General features: G+C 52.9%; 7 protein-coding genes across 7 annotated transcripts; 3 read left to right on the forward strand and 4 right to left on the reverse strand.

Moving 5' to 3' along the window:
- Positions 1-218: 218 nt before the first annotated feature.
- Positions 219-1,624, reverse strand: GT037_004974 (uncharacterized protein; the record flags this gene model as incomplete). Its single annotated transcript, XM_038930021.1, has 3 exons — positions 219-226; positions 278-1,518; positions 1,566-1,624. The coding sequence occupies 3 exons, from the start codon at positions 1,622-1,624 to the stop codon at positions 219-221; spliced, it is 1,308 nt and encodes a 435-aa protein (XP_038786971.1).
- Positions 1,625-2,533: 909 nt separating this feature from the next.
- On the reverse strand, positions 2,534-5,747 carry GT037_004975 (uncharacterized protein; the record flags this gene model as incomplete). The annotated part of the gene is made up of 3 exons (XM_038930022.1): positions 2,534-3,098; positions 3,150-3,881; positions 3,931-5,747. 3 exons carry the CDS (start codon positions 5,745-5,747, stop codon positions 2,534-2,536), a joined length of 3,114 nt encoding a protein of 1,037 aa, XP_038786972.1.
- Positions 5,748-8,212: 2,465 nt separating this feature from the next.
- Positions 8,213-9,699, reverse strand: GT037_004976 (uncharacterized protein; the record flags this gene model as incomplete). The annotated part of the gene is made up of 2 exons (XM_038930023.1): positions 8,213-8,738; positions 8,798-9,699. 2 exons carry the CDS (start codon positions 9,697-9,699, stop codon positions 8,213-8,215), a joined length of 1,428 nt encoding a protein of 475 aa, XP_038786973.1.
- Positions 9,700-10,428: 729 nt separating this feature from the next.
- GT037_004977 (transcription initiation factor taf10 subunit) lies at positions 10,429-11,150 on the forward strand (the record flags this gene model as incomplete). Its single annotated transcript, XM_038930024.1, has 2 exons — positions 10,429-10,689; positions 10,743-11,150. The coding sequence occupies 2 exons, from the start codon at positions 10,429-10,431 to the stop codon at positions 11,148-11,150; spliced, it is 669 nt and encodes a 222-aa protein (XP_038786974.1).
- Positions 11,151-11,406: 256 nt separating this feature from the next.
- GT037_004978 (ribosomal protein s19 s15) lies at positions 11,407-11,874 on the reverse strand (the record flags this gene model as incomplete). Its single annotated transcript, XM_038930025.1, has 4 exons — positions 11,407-11,449; positions 11,527-11,706; positions 11,757-11,772; positions 11,832-11,874. 4 exons carry the CDS (start codon positions 11,872-11,874, stop codon positions 11,407-11,409), a joined length of 282 nt encoding a protein of 93 aa, XP_038786975.1.
- Positions 11,875-12,151: 277 nt separating this feature from the next.
- GT037_004979 (dna repair exonuclease) lies at positions 12,152-14,544 on the forward strand (the record flags this gene model as incomplete). The annotated part of the gene is made up of 3 exons (XM_038930026.1): positions 12,152-12,179; positions 12,232-14,417; positions 14,467-14,544. 3 exons carry the CDS (start codon positions 12,152-12,154, stop codon positions 14,542-14,544), a joined length of 2,292 nt encoding a protein of 763 aa, XP_038786976.1.
- A 998-nt stretch (positions 14,545-15,542) lies between these two features.
- GT037_004980 (uncharacterized protein) lies at positions 15,543-18,688 on the forward strand (the record flags this gene model as incomplete). Its single annotated transcript, XM_038930027.1, has 2 exons — positions 15,543-15,645; positions 15,852-18,688. 2 exons carry the CDS (start codon positions 15,543-15,545, stop codon positions 18,686-18,688), a joined length of 2,940 nt encoding a protein of 979 aa, XP_038786977.1.
- Positions 18,689-19,356: the final 668 nt, after the last annotated feature.

Below are 19,356 nucleotides of genomic sequence, written 5' to 3' on the forward strand. Positions count from 1 at the left end.
CATTGAGGCTTGCAGGCCTGGAGAAGGTGATGCGGTCGCCGGCATCGGCTATCGTGTTCAAGATCCGTGCCGATGATTTGGAAGGGAACTGTAGCTGTGTTTGGCATTTCATGAAAGCTTTAAACCCCCTCTCGAGTGTCATTCAATTTATTAATTCGTTACTACATAGGAGAGGAAATGCCATTCCACAATCTAAACCAAAAGGTATCATCATATCATCAACGCCCTTCCCCAATCCACTATCACGCTCCACACTGAGCCATGAATCTATACATACCATCAGAACTTTGGTATTCCAACGGCGCATGCATGTCCATTTCGTCAGCCTCACTGGTGTGCAGGCTTTCATAGTCAGATAACCAAGGATTAGGCTCCTCGGTTGCAAAGTCGTCGATCTGTTCGTAACTTTGTTCAGAATGCGTCGAGAAGCCTTCTGAAGCAGCGGGTGATGCCGAGAGCATGTGTGTCCAGTCAATGTTAGGCTGCACATGTTGACGCTCAGCAACGGGTTTCTCATAGAAGGAACATTCAGACGGTGTCTGACTGGGTGCAAATGGAAAGAGAAGCGCGATATCGGTGCCGACGAAAGAGTCAAAGTCCTCGTCTTGGTATACTGAGCCACGTGAGACTTCAAAATCGTTACATATCGTCTCGACGGTTTGCGCATCGCAGCCTGGGAAGTGAACTTTGAGCACCGAGCTCTCGTATGATATCGGAAGGTCGCCTAATGCCGCTAATCGTTGCAGATCTTTGAGAACGGCTGCAAGCTCCTTGACGGACCTTGAAAAGTCGACGGATAGAACATCGAGGAGGCCCTCGCTGTTCAGTGTCTCCTTCTCTTGTGCGAACGAGGTGAAGCCCTTGACAGCCTTCAGGGGAGTAAGAGCGGTGACGGTGGGGTTAACGTTGAAGCTGATGTAGGATCCAGGTGTGGCCTTAGGAACCTTGTTCAGCGTGCGGTTGACCTGATCCTGCAGCGCCGATACAGTCTTGAAGCGCTTCTCGCCGTTGTGTGGGTTGACGCCATCGAATTGGGCCTTTTGTCCACCAACGAGGAACGCTCTGACGGCCTGAGACACGTTGTTGATAACCTGGGCTGGAGATGCAGGGCCATGCGAAAAGTACCTTGCGCCTCCGGCCCTCCCGGAGCCCCATCCGTAGCCTCCTGCTGTTCGCCCAAGCGTGCCTCCGGTGAGGTTGGGGCGAAGGGTCGACGCAAAAGGTGCGCGGCCGGCCTGGGCGGTAACTATGCCTCCGATACGTGACTTGGGGAAGGAGGCCTTGTCGTACTTCACGCCTGAGTTGCGAGCAGCAGACGTGGTGAAGCGTCGAACAGCAGCGCTGATCTGGCTATGGGTGGTGTACCAGCGGCCCTTGCTTTGCTTGAGGTAGGCAATACGGTGGAGAGGGTGCTTTGGAGCATTTCGAGCGAGGATGGGTTGTAGTACCGCATCTGTAGGTTGTGCGGATTCTGGTAGTCGTTTCTGTACGAGTTTCGCAGCATGTTTCCAGGCGGCCCTTTGTCTGTCAATACACGACCTGATCAAATGGTACCATGAACTTACTTGAACGCTCTCGCGTTCTTGGCCACCGAATTGTATAGGTGCACCACGGCAGGTGCCATGATGGTTGTGTGCTACCAGGAGAGGAGAGTGGTGATGCTCAGAAGGATAGGGAACGCGGCGATAATGAGGCGCAGGCACCAGGGTCAATGTCGCCACCCAGCGGGGGATTGGTCCAGAACCCCAGGCGATGACGACGATCACATGCCAGCTCACTCACCGACTGGTCCGCAACCAGACTTCGTTTCAGCTATGCCAAGACTCTTCTTCTGCACAAGGATAATTCTGTATACGCAGCGCTACGAGTTGACACTGTAAATGCTTCACCCTGTATGAACGCATCACTCTGCGATACCTGCAAGATCAAGACAAGACTTCATCAGATGCATCTGCGGTAGAGCTACCAGGAACAGAGGTATTCATTTCAGTACTTTTACAACGCAAAAGCCACACTCACGGGCTTTGACAGCCGCTTTTGGTATACTTTGCCGAATGGGAACAAGGCACCTAAGCAACCCATATCCACCTGCAAGTAAGATAAGAACAGGCGTACCGCTTTGTGCCTGAGAGGAGAGAAAGCAGCCAGCGGATATTTTGTATGCTGGAGTGGATGACCATGCAAAATAGACAAACAAGAACGCCAGCTTTCAATGCTATGGAGGACCCCTAGATTCAGGAGGAAAGCGTAAAAAGCCAGATTCCTGGAGGGTATTGTGTTCGTATTGGGGACTGGTAATTCGTGGGAACATGAAGGAAAAAAACTCAAAGACGAGAGATTTCTATCGGGGAAAAACAGTTGATCGACCGCCGACCGGGTAGTAAACGCCAGAACATGAACTTTTGTCAATGTATACAGAGTCCGAGAACCCGCAAGGAGAAAATTTTGGAAGCAACAAGACCGAAGACCGCAACGAAGAGATGCAAAAACCCTTAATTCGTTATGACATGGTTGCCGTAGCCCTTGTGCAGGATCATGGCGGTGTCAATAGAGCCAAGGTATCAGCATCAAGCAAATCGTCAATTCGCTGTCGACTTTGAGGGTCCATATCACCGCTGCGATAAGCTGCTTTCAGCTGGTCGAAAGCTGGACGGCGCTCGTCCTCGGTCTTGATGAGTTCAACAAAGTCTGAAGCTACCCGCTGTCGGATCGCGCCCTGTGGCGAAAGCAAAGACTCGCCGTAAAATTCGATAAGATTGGAAATGCCGGTGTCTGTGCTCCGATGGGTGGCGTCTTCGAAAGCCAAATGGCGGAACTCGTCATACATCGATTGATTGAAATTCCGAATCAGAAAATGTGACCAGAATTGGTAAAGAACGTTCATGTCATAAGGGGTTGTGCCGAGTGGTGCGTTTGAACGCTGATAAAGAGCTTTGGATCGAAGATGATAATACGATTCGTGCGATGAATCAGAAGGGATTGTATGAACTGGGCTGTGATGATCTTTGACCCAATAGAGGCGGACAGGCGCAGACAGGGAAGTCGATTCCGAGGGGTCGGTGACGGTTGGCGGGCAATCAAGATGGCTCTCAGCGCTACTAGTAATGTGATCAGCTCGTACATCCAGTCTCTCTAAATTGCCATCTTACCCATCAGGTGTGCGGGCACCGCTAACCCTCATTTGGCAGGTAATCGACTTCTCTGGTTCATCTGGCACGCCATGTTTACTATCGATGGAGCCATTAGAAAATGTTCGTGAAACAGAAGGAGGCAACGCTTGGGTCCGTTGCTTGCGCATAACGACTGTCAAGCTGTCGAGTTGCAAGTCAGAAAATGAATCAGGTTCTCCACTCACAGCCTTTGTCGAGCTCTCGATCGGTTGACCGTTCGAGACGGCCGCATTTGGTTCTTCAACAGCCGCGCCGTTTGTCTCCGTCGGTACAGATCCAGAATCCTGGGAAACGGGATGGAAGCCATTCATCTGAGGGTACACGCCCTCGTTTCCAAATGGGCTGAAAGCTGGGGGCATGGCCGACCACTGAGGAGGCTTGGACGGGTCAAAGCTAGCAGGGTTAGAAACCTGGGGTTTGTTGAGCTCCTTAGGCCCCTCGTTCTGTGCAGACGGATCACGCTCCGCCATATCAAGAACCCATTGTGCCCAGTTGTCCTTGCGACGTAGTCGGTCTTGACCGTTCTCGGTGGTACGGTACTCGATGGAGGCAGACTGCTGGCAAACAAGCCTGATCACGTCGATGTCAGGGGATAGATTCTTGATACGATTGAAGCCAGCAATGAACTCAAGAGCGACGAATCCCTGTGAATCCATGTGACGGCGAAGGTACATGTCCTTGAGCAGGTTATCAACAGAGAAGTAGTATTCCCTAGCAAATTGTTAGCAAAGACTTTTTGGTCCAGAAATTTAGAACATACACTTGGGCAGTAATCATGGAGAAGATCTGGTACTGGTCAACGCCGTATGGACTGTACGGTAGTCCAGCGCTCATAGGTGCAGGACCCATGCCGTAGGGGTACATATCATGGCCCGTCTGAATGGGAGCCGGGTACCCAGGCTGGAAAGATTGATACCTGTATGGGTCGGTAGTCAAAGACTGTGATCGATGGCTGTTGCGACCGTATTTACCCTGAGACGCGGGGAAGAAGCTGTTGCTCTCAGGAACAAAAGTTGTGGGTGATCGTGGACCTAAGGGAAAGCTCGACGTAGAGTGTCCGTTGGTGAAGTGATGTCCATTGGTGTACGCTCCACCACGACCGCGATTTCCACGGCCGCGACCCTCGCGACCACTAGAGAAGGAGCTGAAGCGCTTGGAATGGCCATGCGCAGAGCCGTCCTGGTAGGCGGGAGCTCTGCGCTCACCATTCTCAGCAGTGTCTGTCTGCGTTCCAGCAGAACGCTCACCCCAGGTGTTATCCTTGGTGGGTGAGGATGCGCCATCTCTCCTTCGCTCTCCAGCACCGTGGAATTCGCCTCGGCGGCCCTTGTGGGGCTTGTTAGGGTACTGGCGCTGGTAGGCACCGTTTTGAGCGGGCGCGCCGGACAAGGACGACCTCCTTGGCTGCGCCTCAGACTCGGAGGATACAGGGCCATTGGCCTTAGCAGCGCTGTCTCCATTAACTGCAGGCGTCTGGCCGTTCATCGTAGGTGAGTCGGTGCGCTTCGTCTTTGGGGAAGTATCCTGTGCAGCTGACTTCTGCTCGCCATTTAGTGCCTCGGTCTGTTCAGCACCGTTGGTGCCGAAGCCAGCAGGCCTGCCGTTGCTCGGCGCTCCACCACGTCCTCCAGGTCGGCCACCTCTCCTAGCACCTGCCGCATTTGGCAGAGGTGTGTTGAACACAACAGTCGGTGTGTATGGGATTTTCACCCACTCATGTTTGCTGGTCGAAGCGCCATCCTTTGGCTTCTGCTCAGTCTTTTCCTTCTCTTGGGCCTTCTTACGGTCCTCATCGATGACGGTCTCAGGAGTCGGCCAGGATTCCTGGTCTCGGTCTGGTGGAGGCGGTAGCGCGCCCGATGATGGGGCAGCCTTGACATCCTTCTCAGAGAATCTGCCTTTGGCACCATTCCGCATGTCAACATCACCTCGGAATTCCTTTCGGCCTTTGCTTCTGCTCTCGCCATTTGTGATCTTCTCTTGAGATGTTGCGTCGCCCTTCTTGGTCTGGACTCCGTTAGGAGTTGTGGAAGGAGCGACCTTCTGCACTTGGGACTTGATCGAGTCTGCTCGTATTTTCCAGGGGTTCACGGTAGGCACAGGCGCCTCTTGAAGGGGCTTAGCCGGGACGTTCTTTGCCTTCTTGACCTTGTCAGAAGTCTTCTCGACAGGCTCAACCGACTTGTCAACAGAAGTGGAGGCCTGGGACTTGTTGTCCCAAGTGGTCGACTCAGAGGAAGCGTTTGGTATCGAGGAAACATCGTCGTCCTTGGTGACGGTTGACGAGGTGGAGGAGGCGGGATCCGGCGAGGATTCGTTGGAGGCATCTACAGGCTGTGAAGTTTTGACCGCGTTGGGAACGGTTTGTTCTATTTGCGCCTCTTGGGCTTTGGCGGGTTGCGCAGGGCGCGACTCAGACTCGACATCTTCAGCCCAGTTGCTGGGTGAGGCAGTGGTTTCTTGACCAGATGCGCTGTTGCCGTCTTTGGCTGGGGTAGCAGAGCCGGATGCCGACTTGCTTGTGGTCGCTGGCGTGGAGACGCCTTTCGCGGCTTGCGCGTATGAAAATGTAGACATGTTGGTCTGTGTGTGAGTCTCGAATAAAGTCCGGCTGCTTAGACGAGAGTAAGCGCTTAGAATCCCCGGTGGGAGCGCTGCGGCAAGCTGGCCAACAGGTGTCGACGCTGATATGTCCGGAGAGGTGTTTTTGGCCTCCCCGCACGTGAACTCTTTTGTCGCTACCAGGGCCTTGTGTTGGCGACTAAGCGATTTTGCGGCGATGCGGCTCTGCAGTGGTGGAGAGCTAGGTAGTGTGCTGAACGACGGCTTGGTACTGTGGCGGTCTCACACGATGTGAGGAAAGTGACTGTTTCCTATTTCACTCCTGGGAGTGGAACGGTGTTTGCGCGTACTGTAGTGGCTGACGTTAGCGAAAAGAAGAAGCGCAGGAAAAAAATAGGTGAGTAGGATTCAAGGTGTGGTGGTGGAGGCAAGTCATGTATGTGGGCAGTGGTGGGTCCGGGAGCGCACGAGAAGTCGAAATGACTGCGTGGGCGGGCCAGATGCAAACGAGAAGGAGTGCGAATTTAACACACAAGGCTATTGGAAGGGTCTTGGAAGCGGCAAGAGGAAAAAGTCATGCGCAAAGTGCCCAGCGAACTCGAGGCGGGGAGCAAGCAGGTAGCAAGCATGCGGCGGACGTGGGCGGTAAGGTGCGCAGAACTAACCTCTGGGGTGAGCCTTGACTGACTGCGGGGTTGGTGGTCGTGGAGAAGGGGCAGAGAAGGTTGCGTCGGCGGAACCAGAGTGCTGCTCGGCGGGTGGTGGGTGGATAATGAGGGTTGGAGGGTGCAATGAGGTACGGGCTCCAGGCACACCAAGGTCGAGTTACAGGCTTGTGTAACGTGCAAGCAGCAATCACGGAGCGGGCTGAGGCGGCGTCTGAGGGTCGTATGCGACGTGATCAAGGCAGACGGGGCGCCAGGAAAGAAAATTGGCTGTCGTGTGTGCGGGAGAAGCAAGCGCAGGTGGGAGGAAGAGGGTCACTTTCAAGCGCGAATTTTTCTTTCGTTAAGGTGGTGCTCTAGAGAACCCGACAGCCCACGCTACTTCGGCGCATTCACCACTCCCTCGCCCAGTTCCCGAGAGCGGCCGTCCAGCGACTAGCAGATGACGTGCGGCTTGCACGCTATATGAAAGTACTTATGCTGGCAACCCTCTGCGGCCGCCGTGGTTCTGCGTTTGCTTTCCACCATTTCAGTTCGACGCGCTCCAACACGCCAATGACGTCTCGCGAACCCCATCGACCCCTCATTTGCAAAAAGGTAGTTTTATACATGGCTGCCTGCACTTCAACAAAATAGCCAGTTCCACCGGCTGGCCGTTCCCGTGCACCTGCTTACCTCCAATCTTGGGCTTCGGCCGCCTCCTCGGTGAGGGCCGTGTCGTGCCGGCACTTTCACGTTCCTCTGCCAATGGCCGGCACCACGAGCGAGCCATCTACGGATCCTTGTGCCTTACGGGAAAACGGAATTGCGGCGATTGACCTTTCCGAATCCTGCCGGGAGCTCCAAACCAGCCCGTATTGTTTGTCTGCAATATACAAGCCTTCATTCTTATGCCTGGCCAACTAGGCCTCAACCGTCCACCTTCTCCGCTCCATCAGGAGCACCACCATGTCTTCACACACTCTAGCCGCTGCATCCAGTACATCGGTACTGATAAGCCGCGAATGCTAATCCCGTTGGACGCGTGTTAACTCTTTGTAGCAAGACCAAGGCGCCTGATGCTGCACGTCAACGTGGATATGACCTTCATGCCGCGAGGCTTGGACATGCGAATATCCTATCACCGCCACACTTTCATGAGGCTTGTCGCATGCGCCTCGGCAGCCCCATGTTTCATATATCCGACATTGATTTCAAACAATTTCTGAGCCTTGTCGGCTACTTTCGGCCTTCTCCGTTGCACGTCTATATTAAACCTACGATCTGCCTTGATGCAGCTCGCGGAACGTTGAACGGTGGCTGGGATCTCACAGCGTTTAAACAAGTCCGAATCAACAATCGACGATTACAATTCGCACCATCCATAATCCCGGTACATGCTGCCTCGCCCCGGCCCGCGATTACCTCAGACCAAATAAGTTTCCAATAATAGTTACCTCACCCGGTCAAATCTGAGGAATACGGACGTGACCATCAATGAGCACTATATCTAGGAAGTCTTAGTATCAATTGCGCCCTCTCAAGACTATATTCTGCGCGCGGAAGTATCACAGGCCACCTACATAGTATCCACGAGCGCTATACGGAGTATTTTCCATGATATATATGCAGGACAGTACGATTGCTACAAACATTGGAAGAAACCAGAATGACAAGGCACTCGCAACGATAAAGTCTATAGATGTTCAACAATAGATGCAAAATAGAAACACATCCTCAGGGTACACACCATCGTCAGCTGAAGCTCCAATACGCCCAACTCTGGCGAAGGCATTTACAATACGGTCGAATCTTCCGTACAAGTCTGGATTAAACTCACTGCTCGATTGTCCGCAACCTTTCCATCTTCATCCTAGCCTTCTCCTCACTCCCAGCCCACCACCAAACCGCCCACCCAACTATGCTCCACTTCTTCCCCCACACCCCTCTTATTTCCCTCTTTCCTCTTTCCCTCACCTCGTCCTTTTCAAACGCCACCAAGACACGATCCGCAAGATACCGCCTCGCATGGTCCGGAACCTTGAACAAGGCTTCCCCAAGCGCCGATGGACTAATACCACCTTGACTCATATCATGACTAGTTTGATGGAACGACGAACGTGTTATCAAGGTGAGGTGCGCGATTGATGTGCGTTGGAAGGACGGCTTGAGGTGTGTGCAATTGAGGTCGTGGCCGGGATAGAAGAGGGAGGGGAGGGGTCGACGGTATTTTTCGGTTGAACAGGGTGTCAAAAGGAGGGGATAAGGCGGCTTACGCGATGTGCGGGAGCGGAGCATTAGGTCGATGAGGTCAGGGGGTTGGAAGTAGGTTTGAGAGGCCATGAGGAAGAGCTGAAGTAATCTAACAATGGTAAGAGCCAGTATTAAGACAGGGAAAGTGAGTGGGCAAAGTGTACGTACCTGGTGCAATGAGCCGTGTCCTTGGAAAAATCGGACGCGAATGTGAAGGGTAGTTTTGAGGAGCTTGCATCTGCCATGAATAAAGCGTGGAGGGGGATTAGATGATGGTACATGAACGTGAACACGGCGTGTCGATCCAGTTCGTCCAGTAGTGGTGTTCTAGTCTCCCATTCTATCCTCGCCTTCAACGCCCCCAGAATCTCGATCTGAACAGTAAAGTTTGCCGGATAAGCAAAGTTGGTCAAGACCCATCGTATCTCGTTGAGGAGCCAGACACACGTTATAGCGGCATAGAAACGCTCTCTCTGATCCGCGTTCAATTCGGTGTAATACCATGTATGCGGCGTATTCGGGTTCCTTCGAGGTAGATCTCCGTCTCTGAACTTCTGCTCGCGATCAACAAGTGTTGCAAAGCGATGGACAAACCGCTGTGCATCCGAGGTATCCTCCACAGATAGAAAAGCTTGCTCTTGCAGTTCTCGTTCCAGCCAAATGTTTTCCAGAACACGCAGCCCCTGGTACCTGGCCAGTATGTCACAGATCATGTCATCTGTCCATTCAGCCGGACTAGAACAGCCCCTGGCAGTCTGCATCAGTTGCGTTTCCCAGATACTGAAACTGAAGACTCCGGGTTGGCTGGCAGCGAATGGTGTAGGATGTCGTTCCAAGTGCGCTACGATCTTGCGATGGAGGTCCAGGGATCTGCAAAGCTGGAAGTCGTAGCGGTGTTGGGGTGAAGAGTGAATGATTGAGCGCATGATCTCGAGGTAGATGTTTTGTTTTTGGATGACATGATGAGTCCTACTGCACATTCGTCCGAAGTGGTGGACGTCGTCGATGCTACCTAAGTAGTGATAAATCTGTTCCAGGATTTCTGGTGGTAGATCGATGATTATGGCCATGGCTGGTGATATGCCATCCGGTGGGTGCCTCGCTACGTAGTGTGGTGTGAAGCGACTGGTCTGCTGCCTGTCATGCGGATTCTGCGTGTACGTGTATCATAAGAAGAGACGCGTAGAGTGCAGTATCACATGCCATTCATAAACAATGATCGGGCAATCAAGGGTTCGCAAGAATGATCAAAATGATGTATTAGAAGTCGAATGCGGTTGAAGACGAGACGGCTTGGTGTCAACCTGGAGTGTCAAAGAGTGCGAACCGGGCAGTCGTCACTAACGCGAAGCAAAAGAAGCTGTCATATCCATCGAGTATGCATGTATCTGGAGAGGCAGCTACGCAAGGCTGAACCTTCATGTCCTTGGCTGGCTCTTTGCCTGGGTCAGGTGCTCCGGCAATCGCTCAGGGTCCCCAAGCTTGTGGTAGCGCAAACAGCCGCAACCGTCCCATCTGGCCTCTCATGTGCCGACTGTGGCATCTTGGTTCACTCGTCAGAATCACCATAAGTCAAAGGCCTTGTAAGGCAAAGTGAAAACGCGTCGTTGAGAGAAGCAGTGCTGGTAGTTGGGCTACAACCACTCCGATTGGCTCCTTTTGGGCTTACCGCATTGGGCGACCGTGCTTGGCTCGCCGTTCACTCACTCCCGCGTTGTCTCCGCAGTCCGCAATCAAATCAATCCACCCCACGTCATACCTCGCACCACGTCGCAACTCATATCATTCGCATCGCAACCATGTCTGAAGAAAACTCGCAGCCCCCAGACACCAACATGGAGGTCAACGACGAACTCGACCACGCGGTGGACGACGAGATCAAGCAAGACGCGACACAACTGGAAGCCGACGCCATGAACCTCGACGGCGCAAACGATGCCGAACCCGCGACAGTCAACGGTGTAACAGACTCGGCCGCCGCGTTTGAAGCGCGCATACCAGCGAAAAAGGATGCGACGTTGCGCGAGTTTCTCGGCAAGATGGATGATTATGCGCCTATCGTATGCCGCGTCCCGTCCTCATACCAAGCATCGCGAACTAACCAGGCGATCAGATACCCGATGCAGTGACCAACTACTACCTGACCCGTGCCGGTCTGCCACCACCACCCCAGACATCACAACATCTTGCACGTCTACTCGCTCTGGCGACACAGAAATTCATCGCCGACATTGCGGCCGACGCCTACCAATTCTCTCGCATCAGGTCGTCCAACACCACGAGTAACAACCCCATGGGTGGCGCAGGAGGAGCCCCGGCAGCAGCTGCACCTGGTGGTGCGCCTGGTGGAAAGGACAGCGGCTCAAAGACCAAGGACTACAACCTTGGCATCCAGCGACCAGGATATGGCGGTGGAGGTCAAGGTGGCAGTCAAGGCCGGACCGTGCTCACTATGGAGGATCTGGGCATGGCAGTAGGCGAATACGGAGTCAACATCAAACGTGGCGAGTTCTACCGTTAAGTCCACTGGTTTTGCTTAGGCAGCACTACAAGAAAGCTGGTTCATGACGGGATGCGGCAATTTGGGATATCGACATGCATTTTAGGCGTTTGGAACCGGCATCACAGGCGCAGGGTACTTGGCCATTGGGAAGATTGAGGCATCTGGCCCACAAGCAGAGGGCTCCATCATATTTGTACAATAGCAGTACAGAATGGCTTCTAAATAAACCAAAATGATACCCAAACTCCCAATTGATGCACTTGTTTTCCGTTGCTCATTTGTTCTTCGTCTGCTTGTATGTGAACTGCTTCCGTGTTCTAGAATAACATGTCAGCGCTTCGTTGATCTCTCTCCAACCAGTTCCAACAAGGCATGGAGGTTCTGGCACACGTACGGCGCAAATTCTCCCAGCTTACGTCCTACCATGTCCTCAGTTATGGTGAGGTCTAGGTAGCTCTTGCCGTTGTGTATCTGGAACTTGAGGCCGACGAAATTCGGTAGTATCGTAGCCGAGCGCGCTTGTGTCTTGATCGGCGGCGTCCTTTCGCCCGCCTTTTTCTGTACTATTGGTAGGCTTCGAGATGATTAGGGCGGTTTTCGCAGGGCTTGATTGCAGTGGCTTACGGGACGATATTGGGTCCTAGCAAGACGTTAGTCTTTTGATCCTGTAGGATTTGGAAGCAATGCGTAGTATCTCACCTTTCCAGACCGATCGAGCGCAGAGCGCCCGTGTGGGAAACATTGCGACGTAGGGCGTGAAAGATGAGGTCGGCGAATGTTTTCGACGGCTTCCGATGGCCTCACGAAATGCACGTGAGAACGCGGGGGACGCTAGGGGCTTGGCTTAGGCGGAAGCGCGTCGCGAGTCGTGAGTAATTGCTCGCCATCCTTCGGCCTGTAGTGGCGTGTTTGCCTGGAAAGACTACTACAGTGCTTCAAGGGGGACATTAAACTCGCGGAATTACTCCCACCAGCGCCAGAAGTCACGGAGCCAAACTCCCACAGATCAGCCGCCCACCATGCCCCAACGACGCGGTGCGCAGCAGAGTATGAGCAAACTTGAGATGTATCGACAAGCATGTTCTAACGAGATTTCCAGGCGCAGATACAATCCGGATACTTGTCGCCACAGATAGCCATGTCGGATATAACGAACGCGATGCAGAGCGAAAGGACGACAGTTGGAGGACATTCCACGAAGTCATGTGCCTAGCGAAAGAACACGATGTGGACATGGTACTGCATGCTGGAGACCTCTTTCACGAGAACAAGCCGTCGAGGAAGTCCATGTACCATGTCATGAAATCACTGCGTCAGAACTGTCTCGGCGAGAAGCCATGCGAACTGGAGATGCTGAGCGACGCGAGCGAGAACTTTGGAGGCATGTTCGACCACGTCAACTACGAGGATGAAGATATAAACATTGCTATACCTGTGTTTGCCATTCATGGTAATCATGACGACCCGTCAGGCGAAGGCTCGTTCTCTCCTCTCGATCTGTTGCAGGCGTCTGGCTTCGTCAACTATTTTGGTCGCACACCGGAAGTCGATAAGATCTCAGTGAAGCCTGTGCTACTTCAAAAGGGCGGCACCAAACTCGCTCTCTACGGTCTCAGCAACGTTCGTGATGAGCGCTTGTTCCACACCTGGCGGGACGGTAATGTCAAGTTCTTCCAACCTGGTATGCAAAAGGACGAGTGGTTCAACCTAATGAGCGTGCATCAAAATCATCATGCACATACGCCGACCAGCTATCTTCCCGAGAACTTCCTACCAGAGTTTATGGATCTTGTTGTATGGGGCCACGAGCACGAATGTTTGATTGACCCGCGATACAACCCTGAGATGGGCTTCCATGTCATGCAGCCCGGCTCCTCGGTGGCTACGTCATTGATGCCTGGAGAGGCGGTTCCCAAGCACGTTTGCATCTTGAGCGTCACTGGCAAGGAATTCACAACTGAGAACATCCGCCTGAAAACAGTCAGACCCTTTATTATGAAAGAAATTGTGCTTGCAGAAGAGAGGGAAATTAAGGAAAAAGAGATATGGCGCGTCCGCGATGTCAGCGATAACCGTGCAAAGATTACCCAATATCTGAACCAGGTTATCGAGGAGTTAATTCAAGAAGCGAACAGGGAGTGGCTTGAACTTCAAGAAGACAGAGAAGAAGACGATGACATCGAACCGCCAAAACCGCTTGTCCGACTGCGTGTCGAGTACACAGCTCCAGGAGGGGGTGAATTTCATTGCGAGAACCCGCAGCGTATTTCGAATCGCTTCATGGGTAAGGTAGCCAACATCAACGATATTGTACAGTTTCACCGGAAAAAGAAACCAGCGAACCGTGCATTGAAGAGCACGGCTGAAGAGCCAGACGAGGATATCCTGGCTGAGCTTTCGATTGACTCAGTCAAGGTCGACAAGCTGGTTAAAGAATTCCTCACAGCTCAAACCCTGACAATCTTGCCGCAGAATTCCTTTGGAGATGCAGTGTCCCAGTTTGTGGACAAGGACGACAAGCATGCTATGGAGACCTTCGTCGGAGACAGCCTCAAAAATCAGCTCAAGCACCTCATGGCCGCCAACGAAATCGAAGAAGAGGAGATTACCAAGGAGATGGCGGAATACCGCGAACAACTGGAGGATCTGTTCGCTTCAGGACAGTTGAAGAAGACACGGAGGTCAAAGGTCAAACCTAAGCCAGCTGGATGGGACAGTGACTTCGACGGGTCTTGGGCTGATCAGCCTGCTGCTCTCGTCCGTTCTGACAATGAAGGCGAGAAATATGATGACGATAGCTTGGCTTCCATAACCACGAAGAAAGCTGCTCCACGCGGTCGCGACAAAGCAGCTGGCACAAGTCGTGCAACTGCCGCTGCTGCCAAAAAGGCCGCACCTAAGAAGGCTGCGCCAGTAGCCAGAGCTACAGGTGGCCGAGGCAAGAAAAAGGCTGTTGTCGAAGAAGAGGAATCTGATAACGACGAAGACGTGATCATGATCGACGATGACGACGATGAAGAAGTCCCAGAAGAAGATGACGAAGATAGCGCGGAAGACCTTTTCGTTGCCTCTCAGAAGAAACCTCCTGCAAGGAAGGCCGCTGCGAGGACGACAACCAAACCCCCGGCGAAGGCCAAGTCGCCGGCTAAGAAGACGACGACTACAAGGGCCAAGGCGGGTTCTGCGGCTACGCAAACAAAGTTGAACTTCTCGCAGACGCTTACGAAGCGTAGTCAGCCCACGCGGGCTGCGCCGTCGAGGGCAAAGAAGGCTGTGCAGGAGCCTGTAAGTGACGATAATGGTATTTATAGAGGTTGAGCTAATATGGGAATAGAGTGATGATGAGATTGAGTCTGATGACGCTTTTGAGTCGGCGCCGCCGCCAAGTGCTAGACCCACGAGGAGGAGGTAAAGGTACAGAGGACATCAGAAGTGTTCTGAACATCAAGATACATGAGCAGGAGGCGCGAAGAGACATGTGGTACAGCATATTCAGCATGGAGCATAGCGATGGCGTCAAGGCGTTAAGAGGAAAACTATGATAGGACCCTGGAAGCCAGCGAGCTTTATTACCCGAGTACGTGTGACCGTACTTTGTATGCTCATATCCTATACTAGAGCTGTATACTCAGACTTACGCAACATGCATCTGCCTTCAGAAGAGTGTGTGCGTCGAGTTTTTCTACATCTGTGGTTTCTCAATGAGCCAGTAGGTGGTTCGCTCATTCCTAGAGCTTAGTACTCGGGAGTTTCTTCTTGCATCACATATGAGACTGTATCGTCGCACCTGGATGCCGGAGTAAAAGCCCGAGTATTCGCTTATCCATGTCTTCAGTGTCGACTGCTCTTGCCTTCTCAATCTCACCTAGCAGCCGCGCTTGTCCGCATGTCCACTTCTATAAATCTCACGATGCTCTTCTTCAACCCTTCCTACATCGTCGCTGTGTCATCTGTTTCCTCAGTGGCCAACCCCGATCGTCTCCTACACTGGCAGTTGCGGCAGGATGCAGGGTATAACAACCTACCCAACCTCTTCCTCTGTCCTTCTCCTCAACACACTCATTTTGGTTCCATCTTCTTGTTCCGTCTCGCCATCTTTCGCATTGCTGCACTTGGGCTTTTTGGATAGCTGTCGTTCACTTCTTGTTCGCATTGCCTCACCATCGATCAGATTTGAGGTATGTCACTGTCTCTGCTACACCAATCATGACCCTCGCCTATACCCGCAATATTGAAGTACCTTATGCTGCAAGGAAGTCATACTGACGAAAGCAGGATATTCGCATCACACCATCTCAACCTTTTTCGCTTCTCCAGCTCCACGTCTCATTGACCCCATAATACCAGCGACTCAATCAGGTTGGCGGCTCGCTGTCTACGGTGCCCACTTAGGGTGAAAGACCCTCCATGATGTCGTTCGCATACAAGGTGGATGAACTGCTTGCACTTCGCGACTCGGTGTCGGAATCGGCTGTGTCGATTGAGAAGTTTCCTAATGAGGATGTGATCAGAGGTCAGTCATGGACCTGCCCTCTTCTGTCCTTCACCTTTCACCTTCCCCACCAAGGAGCATAGTGTCCGGATGCGGCGTATCCTGCACACCCTTAACTACACACGCTGCGACCGACGATCCCTACTACACTGCACCACCTCAAGCCTCGTCGTCTTGGTTACTACCATTGCTATAAGGCGAGCACAGCTGATCGTCCTCATATACAGAACACGTCCTACGCCCCTCGGTGTCCGCTTCGGCGAATCTGTCTAGCAGAGCATCGAACAGAAGCCTGCGTGTACCTACTCCGGCGGCTCTCATTCCTTTCGGCCCTCAGAAGCGGCCATCGCCGACGCCGTCGATTAAGCGTGGCAAAGCAGAGAAACTTCTCAAAGAACACGGAAGTCCCCCTGGTATACGAGTTACCGCGGGTGGCCGTATAGTTCCTAGCGACCTTCCACCGCTCGGCACGTCTCGATACGGTGACACCGCTTACAGACCACAACCACCACTGCGTGTCGCCCCAGGCAATATCCCTCAGCCGCAGACACAAACAAACGGCAACAATACCGCTCGTGTTGAAGTCGTTGGCGGTCAACCAGTCATCTTTGTTGGTGATCGCATGTTCGCACTGCCAGCAGTCAACGCAACCAACCCCAAGATACCTCTCACTGGCCCCGCTACTATGGACACGACGGCCAAACAGATGCTAGGCGATTCCACGTTGGCTACTCACAATACTCAAACGGGAGGCGCCTTTGGGCCATCACGTTCCAGTACTCACACACCATTTGCTGGCCTGGACCTGACGACACTCAAGGCGCAACAAGCGCTGAAGAAGCAAGAGCTGCGAACCGTAGAGCAGACCGAGGTATTGCAAGCTGGTCACCAGAGCGAGGCATGGCGCGCGGGAATGATCGAGAAGAAGCGGCGCCTGATCGTCGAGCTTGATGCGCTTCGAAAGCAAATAACAGCCGCCGAATCAGAGGGTAGTACTGCTCAACATAGCACCTTCTCTGGAGCGAACGCTCTAGGCTCAGCACCTATGCCGACTTTTGGACCGCAATACCAGCCAGGATATGCCCCTCCCATGTACCCATTCGCAGCGCCGTATTCGTCTCTGCCGATGTTCCAGCCCCAAGCTCAGCCTTTTGGTCAATTTCCCAACTTTACTGCGGTCGAGCCTACACCTTTTGTCCCAGCCGCGGCAAACCCACCTCATTCTCCTCCAGGCTCAGCTAGTCGTCGTTCTAGAGCTATTGAGATCAAGCCACCACCTCCAGAGGAAGTCAAGAAGGGATCTATTTTGAACCCAAAGAGCCCTACATACGAGCCCGTTACCAAGTCCAGCACCACGCAAGGCGCTGTACCGCCCACTCCCTCGGCAGAGAAGCGATCTCCGTGGCGAGCACAAAAACAGCAAGAGCAGGGCAAACATGACCGCCGGGCGTCATCGCAGAAGCATAGTCTGTCTAGCGTTGATACCATGGATTTCTTCCCTACAAACACACATGAGCATTCCTCAACACGCGTAGCCCCACAAGCCAAGGAGACCGGGCACTCGTCCGATGAGAACACTGCTGTCCCATCTACACCGGAGAAGCACTGGCCTGCTAGTCCTTGGAATGAAGGTGATTCTGGTCGCTCAAGGCAAAAAGAGCCTGCGCCTAAGCTCACTTCGTGGCCTGAGGCATTTGGCAAGCAACCTTCTATGACTGCTGTACAGCAGAACGCTTTTGAGAAGCCCTTCTCCACCATCGTTGAGCGAGCTCCTGTAATGGGCGCCAACACGTCGACTTCCGCTTCGAGTAGCTTCGTCGCGCCACGCGCCAACTCGGACCAACGTACTAGTACAGATGAGAACTGGCCGTTCCATGGCAAGCCGGTAACATATGTTCCGTCCACATATCAGGAGGGCTACCAGGCCGGTTATGACCATGTTGGCATTCCTGACAGTCCCGAGGTTCTGCAAGGTTACATCCAGGGTCTTTTGCACTTCCTCACAGATGAGTCGAAGAAGCGTCAAGCTGAGTATCAACACGACATTGACTCTAGGACACCCTCGCTACGAGCGTTAGTTGCCGGGTCTCTTCCCCAAGACTCTGCTGCCGGTATGCCTTTGAACAACAACAACAACGCCAATGGAGGTCAGGAAACTGTTCGCTCAATGAAGGGCAATCTGCCAGACGATGCCCGTCGTGACTCGGGATACGGTCAGCAAGGGAATGTTAAGGAAATTCCAGTGCAATACATGGCTCGCAGCGAAGCTATTCTGGAACGCCATCGCATCGCCTCTGCCGCGCAGCACCTGAACCCTCCAGTGATCGTTCCACGGAGGCTTGCGTCTAACTACCGACAGGCTGCGTTTCCGAGCATCGAGAATGATACAAGTCGAGGCATAAAGAATCCAATTAACTTGTCCAAGGCGAACAATTCCTTGGACAGTGGCGTGGTTCAGCATATCTTCGGCAATCAAACCCAGAATCGCAACTATGGCACGTCACTGAGCTCGCAGCGCTTCTACCCAACGCACAAGGAAGTGAGTCTGGGCGAACTTGGTACCTATAACGCACCTGCTCCTCGGCACTTTGGTAACCGCTTGTCAGGACTGGACGGCGCCATGGATGATTTGTCGGAGATGATCAACGATACGCCTACTGACGAGCATCGGTCTCCGGTTGCAGGGGACCTTCGTTCAGCTGAAGCACCTGTCCCCTTTGAGTATGAGGAGAGCAGTGCAAGCTGCTTCAAGGTGCCAAGCAGTAAGGGCAAGCAGAAAGCGACGTCTTCTCCAACGAAGGCCGCGGATGTCGAGCGTAGTGCTGCTACATCTTCGCCAGCCAACCCACCTAGCTCGCCTAAGAAGTCCGGAGAGCATTCACCCGCAAAAGCGAAGCTGGAACAGGTGACCAACAAGTTTCGACGCAGCAAGAAGGACGACCCTCGAACCATGTCTCCAGACGAGAGGCAGAAACGTTCAGACAAGTGGCGACAGCGCTTTCGGGACCTGAAGAGGACGGAGATCGAGGAGATCGAGGCGCATCGTAGGAACTCGCGTACTTGATCGTTGATTGTGGTTTGTCGTCGTCTACTTCGGATTACTTGGATAGGTCATTGCATCTATTCGACCTCGACGTGAACCAAGTCCGCTCTTGATGCTCTTCTCCGCATAGGAGATTGCTTCTAAATTCGGCCGAGGGTTACTCTCATGGAGTAAGCACTATCACCGATACCTCCTTTTAACAACAACATCTTTCCGATTGAACGAGTCTCTTTTGCAACCCTCTACTACGGCACAGTGGTCGCTATGGTGGCCCGGATAGTCTCCGAGTTTTTTTCTTCAACATTTGTTTCGATAATAGGTGGACTGGCAGAAGGCGGCAGGGGATGTGTCATGGGCGAAGACAAGTCGTTCTGGTCAACTATGCACCTTCTCATCTCCTTTCAGTCAGCATCTTGCGTATAGATTCAGTCATTGTATAATAGGTAGCCAGCATACTCATCCGTTGCATCGTAGAATAATACCGACATGTCTCGCAATCAGTATAGTTTAGTGACAGCCGGTTTGTTCCTTGGACTTAAAGTGAGCTGACGAGGTTCATGGTGCACGGCCGATATATCGGAGTGACGGATGAGGTCCGAAACTTGCGCTAGACTGAAATAGCAATGGTTCTAGAACAGATTGGCGTCCGAGGCGGTGGTCAATGGACGAAATGGCGGAAACATGCGCGT

This window comes from Alternaria burnsii (genome assembly GCF_013036055.1).
Source record: "Alternaria burnsii strain CBS107.38 chromosome Unknown 740, whole genome shotgun sequence".
In the NCBI taxonomy this organism is placed as follows: Eukaryota; Fungi; Ascomycota; class Dothideomycetes; order Pleosporales; family Pleosporaceae; genus Alternaria; species Alternaria burnsii.